The sequence below is a fragment of the Alligator sinensis genome, unplaced genomic scaffold (genome assembly GCF_000455745.1).
Source record: "Alligator sinensis unplaced genomic scaffold, ASM45574v1 scaffold389_1, whole genome shotgun sequence".
NCBI lineage: Eukaryota > Metazoa > Chordata > Crocodylia > Alligatoridae > Alligator > Alligator sinensis.
Window position 1 is genome coordinate 2,431,289 of NW_005841951.1, and position 9,245 is coordinate 2,440,533.

Consider the following 9,245-nt stretch of genomic DNA (forward strand, 5'->3'; position numbering starts at 1 on the left):
ACAACTAGACTTAAAGGATACAGTGAATAATGAACTGAGACAATTTGGGAGATTCATTTAGCTTCATTATAAATAGAGTTTCATTTTTATATGACTAAGGGCCCTGCTACATGTTTAAATTAAAGCTTTATAGAAGCCAGCTATAGAGTTGTAATACATTTTCAAGCACTAATTTTATAGCCGGTTGGCTCTTTTTATAGCTGGATAGTCATTTTTATCATGCAATAATTATTTTGCATGTGTGGCTGGTCTAAATTTTTAATGCAGTTAACCAGTGAACTGTGTGATAATTACTTTGCATTTGTGGCTGGTCTGTCTTTGTTCATGTGGCTGGTCTAAATTTATTGCACAATTAACCAGTTCATTGTGTAATATATGTAACATATAGTAGGGGCCTATAAGTACTATATTTATGTCTGCCTACACACACACACACACACACACACACACACATGTGTGCACACACACGCTTGTGTGCAATGCAAGACATTCATTTTATGTATTGACAGAATCTATTTTTTCTTAGTTGCTGAGGAAAAATGCATTATCCAATAATTTATTTTGGTTATATAATCCAAGTCGCTTCTTGATAAAGATTGAGATCAGCTGCTGTGGGCGTCGTTGATATTCTAATAGAACTTCATGGGGAACAGTGATTTGGTCACCTTCAAGTCGGTTGAGGAGTGTCACACAGACAACAGCAGCTGGAACAGAATAGATGTTACACTTTAAATAATTTGCTAAACCATAAATGCAAAGTATTTTCTTCAGTAAAGGATAGCACATATGGGTAATGCAGGGTCACTGTTTTTCTTTTAAATGAGGACTCATTTAACTTCCCTGTGAAAGTATATAAACTGAACCCATGAACCTAGAGGAGTAACTGTACCAGTGAGGGCATTTACCATCAGGAGAGCAGCTGAGGCTGTGACACGGTTGTTCTCCTTTTGGGGTTCTGCCAAAGGGGATCAGCTTTAAGCTGTCTAGAGCTCCTTAGGAGTTTAAGTGGCAGGAATTAGGTGGAAAATTGAACAAAAAATATAATGTATACTATAGTGGAAGGAGACAAATGGCCTTTGCAGTCAGTAAAAGAAAACCAGGGACACTGGCATAGCTAAGAAACTGTTCAGAGCTGGCAGGAGTGAAATTTTGTTTTTAGCCAAGACACAGTTAATATTTTTCTTTGCCCTGCACTCAAAACCAGTAGTTTCAGGTACCCCATTTATGAAGCACTGAGTTTGCATTAATACAGTTTTCAGAGCAAAAAATGTTTGGAATATGTTTTTGGTCTTCAGAGTGTACAAGTCCCATAGCAAGCCATATCCACATAGAGATAAAATTATGAAGTGTGAAGGTGTAAGAGAATAAACATGAGAAAAGGTCTGTGAAAACAAATCTTACCTTTAAGACCACAAAGTCCGCACATGGCAGCAAATACCGTGGACTCCATTTCAATATTTCTAACCCCAGCATTATAAGCTCTTTTTAAGTACTCCAATTTTTTTTCACTGGAAAAAGAGCACAGGGCTCCATCTAATCGTCCCTGACCTTGAAAAGAAGAGAACCTGTGACTGCTTGCACTTTTATAGGAAGGGGAGTAAAGTTATAGTAAAACCAGCTGTGATATTGTGATATTCCATTGTTTCACCTAGATGGTGAAATATTTACTTAAATTCTAATGAAAACCTCACAACATTTTCATTTGTATAATGCTCACTTAACTACTTATTTCTTGTTCCATGTCAGCTGTGCTTTAAAGCTAGGGTCTTATAACATAAGGCAGTGGAGTGAACCGTAGAAATTCTGCAAGTGAGAAGACAGACCAACAGGTGCGTGGGAGGGACAGTTGCAGGCCCTCAACTGGGATAAATTGTCATGGTGAGGTCCTGGCACACCTGACAACTCAGACCTGTGGAGGATCTGGTGGAGGTAATCTACAAACTGCTCATCTGCTGTACAAAAGGTTTAACAAACCATTTCATGAATGGAGAAAATGAACACGGAAAAGACTTTAAAGAGACAGGTTTTTTTGTCAAGTATTCAAGTCTTTGCTCACATGGCTCCAGATCTCTGAGCTTCACCATCAGTTTAGGAAAACAAATCACTGCCACATGTTCTGTCAAACAGCCAGTTCTTGAGTGCAGCTTGTATCCCTTGGAGGACATGAGGATACTTGTTGGGGGAGCCAAGGGCAGGCTCAACCCACATTGGTAAGTAATTTCAAGGCCTCTGGCCAGTCAGGCCTTGCTGGGCTGAGCCTTTGAGCTTCCTCACCTGACCTTGATCCCTGGCTAATGCAGCTTCCCCAGTTCTCTGTAACTGGATCGGCTGCTGAGAGTATCACTGAGCACTTCTAAGTGCCCCGCAGGTTCAGGCTGCAGGCATGCCTTAGCAACAGCTTTAGCCTGCTCTGGCAAGTCTTGTGTTCACTGCTGTCTGTGGTTCTCCTGGCTCCTGATTCGGCTCTGGCTTTCTCTGCCTCTGCTCTTGGATCTTCCCTGGAACTTGGCACCCAACTCCTTAATTCTCCTGGCTTCTGACTTTGGACTGTGCCCTGGAATACATCCCTCGGATCTCTCGTCCACTGATCCAGACCCTGACCTGATGCCCCAATAACCTGCACCCCCACCCAGCTGACCTCCTGATTGCCCTTCAGGGGCCTAGTTGCAAGGCTGGCTGCCTACATTTGCAGGTAATGGTCTTGAAAGAGACATTCAAGAACCTAATTTCTGGTGACTATAACATTAGGAAGCCTTGAGATCCATGCTCGAATTGCTGACCATCCTTCAACAGGTTCCTTAAGGTTAGGATGGCCTAAATGGTGACTCATTTTATTTGGCTCAGTCTGTCATTTTATCTTTGTTGATCCTTAATCTTCCTGATTTGGCAAATTAGGTTAGGCAGTACATTCTAGGTTTTTAAAAGGTGCTTAGTTACTAGTTAGAAGTAGCAATGCCTTTATAAACACTCTAGTTGCTTGGGGCATTTGGGGACTAGTTTGTAGGGCGGACATACTGTCTGTTCAGTAAATCTAATCAATCAAACTTTGCATTCTAGCCCCCTATGACCTTGTACGTGCCTTTAACTGAAGGTCTCAAAACACTGCCTATCAGACTCAGAGCAGTCCTCATATCATTGTTCAGAAAAGTCTCTGTGACAGACGTATAAAGCTGCTATACGGAGCTAAATTCACGTATCCCCCTTTGACTTAGCCTCCAGGTCTCAATACGAAAGTGAAGCAGCGGTCCTGTAATCATAACTTAGTTTTTTTCTCCTCTAGTCCATGATCATGTGGTGGTGGTGAGAGGGATTGTCATTTTCATTTGCCACTCTCCCAAATGGCACAATATTCAAAGGGGAAAAGTGGTAGCTCACTACCAACTGGATTCATTCTGTCCAATCCCCTTGCCCTCTGAAACTTTAGATTAATTTTTTGACCAAGTCAGAGAAGAAGTGGATTTGGATTAGTATTGAGTTAGTTTATATGGCTATGGTTTTAAAGGTTCAGGTTTGTGATGGACTATGTGTGTGGTAACAACAGATGCAATTTATCCATAGTGTCTACACTGAGAGCACATATACCTCCCTTTGAAAGCGGGTCTATTGAAGAAACTCTCAGCTCAAGTAATCTCTCTCTCTCTCTCTCTCTCTCAAACTTGGCTGATTGTTTGTTACTAGTATTTTAGAGTTGGACCCAAAATAAGGGACCCATTCTCAGATGTACCAGGATTTCTTAAGCAAAATGTATATCTCCAGCTGTACTAACCTGAGTAAATGATTTCATTTCATTGTCATTCCTCCTGTTAATCCTCTCAAATGGCTTTTTATTTAAGTAAACATTGCTTTGAGCAATACACAGATGGCCACATTTGCAAGCAGCTCCAAAAGGTTATAAATAGTTCTCGAATTATTAATTCTCCATTTATTCTGTGTCATCCACTTTGTGATGAACATTTAATTTTCTAAGGAAATGGTTCCACAGTAGGGCTCAAAATCTAAGGGTTGCTCACACAAATGTCATATACTTCTTGACGTTTTTCTTCTGTTTGGTAATTCTGCAGACATAATCCCGTCATAGGAAGTAACATTGTGGAACCCATCTGTTAAAATTATATTAAGATTACAGACAAGGGGCTATTTACTTTAACTGCTTAATGTTATGTGCCTGTTGCTTTCAGAGGTTCACTGAGCATATGCTGGCTTTTGTGGTGCAGTAGGGCTGAGAGACAGCAGGAAGCGCTATCCAGGGATTCCTGTATGTTCCTAAGGGAGTGAATGCTGTCCAGAATGAATCATAATGCTTGATTCACTGTCATGGTGACGCTAATATTTCCCTTGCAGATACGATGTTGTTATAAAATTGGCTAAGTGACAGATGCAACAGAGGCCAATTATGGTATGATTCTCTTAATTGATATTATGTGTTATAAAAGTAGTTCCTTTTCTGACCTGCAGACAAACCCTAAAACATATGATAAGTCAAATCCTCATCTCTCCTCACTTTTTACTTCATACTTAGGGAAATCTCCAGCTGACTGGGTTGGTGATTTTTGCTTCAGCAAGGATAACAGGATTTGGCCTTATGACTGAAAAACAAAAAATGAATAGAAAGGTATAGTTCATCCTCACCCTCATAAAAGTCATAGGTGCACATTGTATGACCAGTCATCGTTGGGAAGTCATGGATCTCTTTGCTGCAGTTCAGTAGTTCCTCAGCAAGGTCCTTATCAAGTTCAGTGCTTCGTACAACTACATTATCCAGTATTACCTGCTCAAACTGAGGCTTGAAAAATGAATCCAGTGCAGTGTCTGTTATTACAACAGATCCAGGTTCAATGCCTGCAGAAGCAGAGACAAGAATGAGGAAGAATGGTTAGTCTACATGGTATTTATACCCTAATGATAACTGGAACATTTTTTATAAATGAATAGATATCAGTAACACAACATATAGGTGAGAACAATTCAAACACAAAATAATGGTTAATACATTATTCATGTAAGAATAATCAAGATCTCAATCTTGTGACGTCAGTGACAGTAACACAGCTCAGCATCTCACAGGAATGGATCCTAAATGTTTAGATAGTTTCATACTAATTTGCATCACTAATAAATATAAACCAGAAAATATATGTGCACTAACAGAAGATAGCGGGCTATTATGGGAATATGTTGGACAAAGGATATTTATTAATTTTGATAAGTTCATAGAACAAGGAAAGCTCACATGCATGAGAGATTCAGAAACTAATGGCAATTTCAAAATAAAACCATTCTGTGTCCAATGATCATTTCCTGGACTACATCATAGAATTATGGAAAGTGAGGGTTGGAAGGGACCTCAGGAGGTCATCTAGTCCAAACCCCTGCTCAAAGCATGACCAGCCCCAACTAGATCATCCCAGCCAAAGCTTTATCTAGCCCAGTCTTGAAAACCTCGATGAGGATGGAGTTTCCACCACCTTTCTGGGTAACCTGTTCCAGTGTTTTACTACCCTCCTAGGGATAAAATTCTTTCTAATATCTAACATAAACTTACCTTGCTGCAACTTCAGACTGTTGCTCCTTCTTCTGTCATCTGTCACCATTGAGCACAGTCTAGCTCCATCCTCTTTTGAAACCCCCTACAGGTAGTTGCAGGCTGCTATTAAATTCCTTCTTGGTCTTCTCTAGACTAAATAAGCCCAGTTCCCTCAGCCTCTCTTCATAAGTCCTGTCCCCCAGCCCCCTCACCATTTTTGTTGCCTTCCATTTTTGTTGGACTCTCTCTAATTTGTCCACATCCTTTCTGTAGTGGGGTGCCCAAAACTGAACACAGTACTCCAGATGTGGTTTCACCAGTGCTGAAGAGAGGGGAAGAATCACTTCCCTTGAACTACTGGCAACACTCCTACCAATGCAGTCCCGGATGCCATTAGCCTTCTTGGCAACAAGGGCACACTGCTGGCTCATATTCAGCTTACTGTCCATTATAAACCCCAGGTCCTTTTCTACAGAGCTGCTGCACAGCCAGTGAGCCACCTAATGCATGAGATTGTTCCATCCTAAGTGCAGAGCTTTGCATTTGTTTTTGTCGAACCTCATGAGATTCTTTTTGGCTCAATCCTCCAATTTGTCTAGGTCACTCTGAATCCTAGCCCTACCCTCCAGTGTATCTACTACCCACAGTTTTGTGTCATTTGCAGATTTGCTGAGGGTGCACTCTATGCCATCTTCCAGGTAGTTGATGAAGGCATTGAACCAGCCTCAGGACTAACTCCTGTGGCACTCCACTTAATACCAGTTGCCAACTAGACATGGAGCCATTGATTACTGCTCTCTGAGCCCAATGCTCCAGGCAGTTTTCTGTCCTTCTTACAGCCCATACTTCCTTAGCTTGCCTGAAAGAATGTAGTGGGAGACCATGTGGCAGGGCACCTTTGGTGCCTACCACTTAGGGGCCTAAGCAGGCTGCGAGGCAGCCTGAAAATGATTGGAGAACTAATCAGGCGGTAACATGACAGCCAGCAGGCCACCTCATTGGAGCTGGGCTGTGGAGTCTCAGCATAAGAGCAGGTCCTGAGAGACAAAGCCAGCAGTTGTTGCAGGGATGCCACTGTGGCAACATCATCAGCCTGAGTTCTGCTGCTCTCAGGTACACCTGCAGGTAAAGGGCAAAACCTACGGGGGTGGAGGAGGTTCCTCATCCTGGGGAATGACCTAAAATACACCCTGCTGGGATTGGATGGTGTGGTGGGGCTGCCGGTGGTGGGGCAACCCTCAGGAAATGCCACACTAGTGCCTCACTAGTGAACGGCAAGTATGGAGTGCCAGAAAGCCTCAGCCCCTGCTGCCTTGTGGGTACCCCATGGAGGGGAAAGGCTAAGGGAGCACACCCTAACAGAAAAGCATCAGGCTTGGGCAAGATCATGGAGGCCCGGAGGGCCCAAGGCCTGAATGAGTGAGACCTAATGAGAGGCCTGAAGGGGAATGAGGTCCAGGCACATCATCAGACACCTGAGGCCTGAGTGGGCCAAAGACTGAGAGTGAGGTCCAGGCATGTCTGTAGAAACACCTGAGGCCTAAGGAGTGTAAGACCCTGCAGCCCAAGTGAGGGGGTAGAGTAGTGATCCCAGTGAGGGGTAGAGTGTGAGGGTCTAGACGCCTGTTGAGAGGCATAGAGCCCAGAGTGGGAGTAGAGGCCCCAGTGAAGGGGCATGCGGCCAGCGTAAGTATCCAGATGCCTGAGGCTGAGTGTGGCTCAGCAATGGAGCTGGGAGAGTAATAGTGGATAGTTTGGGCCAGTGGCCTAGTGAAGCCTAGCAATGGGGTTGGAAGAGCTAGGAGTACTTTGGGTGCACTCTGCGAGGCATGGGACATGGTAAAGAGGAGGTTGGAGCTGTGTATAGCATAATTGGCATCAGGGCATTAAATGGACAGCCTCCCACTTAGAAACATCTATTTATTATATAACAAAGGCATGGCAGGAGAGTTAGTTGGGCAGACTGCCCTGGACAGGTGGGCAGGCCAGTACTGTGATTGGCCCTGGGGATGGCCCTCTGTCACAGACTGTATCAAAAGCCTTGCTAAAATCAAGGCACACCACATCCATCCATCTCTCCGCATCCACAGAGCTAGTCATCTCATCATAGAAGGCAATCAGGTTGGTTAGACATGACTTGCCCCAGTAAATCCATGCTGACTGTTCCTAATCACCTTCTTCTCTCCCAAGTGCTTAGAAATGGATTCCTTAAGGATCTGCTCCTTGATTTTTTCCAAGGACTGAGGTGAGGCTGACTGGTCTGTAGTTCCCTAGATCCTCCTTCTTTCCTTTCTTAAATATGGACACTATGTTTGCCCTCTTCCAATCATCTGAGATCTCTTCTGATCGCCATGAGTTTTCAAAGATGATGGCCAGTGGCTCTGCAGTCACATCACATCAGCCAGCTCCCTCAGCACCCTCAGGTGCATCATTGCTACATGGCCAGCTTTTCTACATAGTCCTAACCTGTTTTGTCACCACTGTTGGCTGTTCACCTACTCCCCAAACTGTGCTGCCCAGTACAGCAGTCTGGGAGCTGACCTTGCCTGTGAAGACTGAGAGAAAAAAGGCATTGAGCACTTCAGCCTTTTCTGCATCCTCTGTTACAAGGTTGCCTCCCCATTCAGTAAGGGATTAACACTTTCCCTGATCCTCCTCTTGTTACTGACATACTTGTAGAAACCCTTCTTGTTCCCCTTCACATCCCTTGCTAACTGCAACTCCAGTTGCACTTTGGCCTTCCTGACTTCATCCCTGCATGCCCAAGCAATGCTCTTATATTTTTCCCTAGTTATTTGTCCAAGTTTTCACTTCTTATAAGCTTCCTTTTTGTGATTTAGTTTACTGAGGAGTTCCCTGCTAAGCCCAGCTGGTCTTCTGCCAAGTCTTGCTAGTCTTCCCGCACATTGGGATTGTTTGTTCCTGCAGTCTCAGTAAGGTTTATTTCAAGTTCAGCTAGCTATCCTGGACTCCTCTCCCCCTCTGACTGGCTTCCCAGGGGATCCTACCCATGAGTTCCCTGAGTGAGTTGAAATTTGCTTTTCTGAAGTCCAGGATCCTTACTCTGCTGCTCTCTGTCCTTCCTTTCCTCAGGATCCTGAATTCAATCATCTCGTGGTCACTGCTGCCCAAGTTGCCATCTACTACTACATTCCCCACCAATTCTTCCTTGTTTGTAAGTAGCAGGTCAAGAAGAGCATTGCCTCTAGTTGGCCACTCCAGCACTTGCACCAGGAAATTTTCCCCAGTACTCTCTGTATTGCCCCCAAAAACTTCCTGGATTGCCTGCACCACAGCTCTATTGCCCTCCCAGCAAATGTCAGGGTGATTGAAGTCCCCCATAAGAACCAGGACCTGTGATTGGGAAACTTCCACTAGCTGTCTGAAGAAAGCCTCATCCACCATGTTCACCAAGCTGCCATGGAGCTGAGGATGGCAACCCAAGTAAAAGACAACAAGAAATTGTTTTTTAGATATATTGGGAGTAAAAGGAAGGCCCAGGGAGGAATAGGACCCCTGCTAAATGGGCAGAAACAATTGGTGACGGACAGAGGGGACAAGGCTGAACTCCTCAACGAGTTCTTTGCCGCAGTGTTCCTAAGTGAGGGGCACGACAAATCTCTCACTGGGGTTGTAGAGAGGCAGCAGCAAGGCACCAGACTACCATGCGTAGACCCTGAGATGGTCACTTGGAAGAACTGGATGCCTTTAAGTCGGCAGG

General features: G+C 44.1%; 1 protein-coding gene across 4 annotated transcripts in view; it reads right to left on the bottom strand.

Annotated features, from left to right (window-relative positions):
- Positions 1 to 510: 510 nt before the first annotated feature.
- The window catches only part of UPP2 (uridine phosphorylase 2), a 31,186-nt gene continuing 22,451 nt past the window's right edge, over positions 511 to 9,245 (bottom strand). For all 4 annotated transcript variants that reach the window (XM_014518407.2, XM_014518406.2, XM_014518404.2 and 1 more), the window contains 3 exons: positions 4,630 to 4,839; positions 1,402 to 1,548; positions 511 to 704 (listed from right to left, as the gene is read on the bottom strand). In XM_014518407.2, coding sequence (XP_014373893.1) covers positions 523 to 704; positions 1,402 to 1,548; positions 4,630 to 4,839 — 539 coding nt within the window. In that variant the 3' untranslated portion in view covers positions 511 to 522. The remainder of the gene's footprint in view (positions 705 to 1,401; positions 1,549 to 4,629; positions 4,840 to 9,245) is intronic.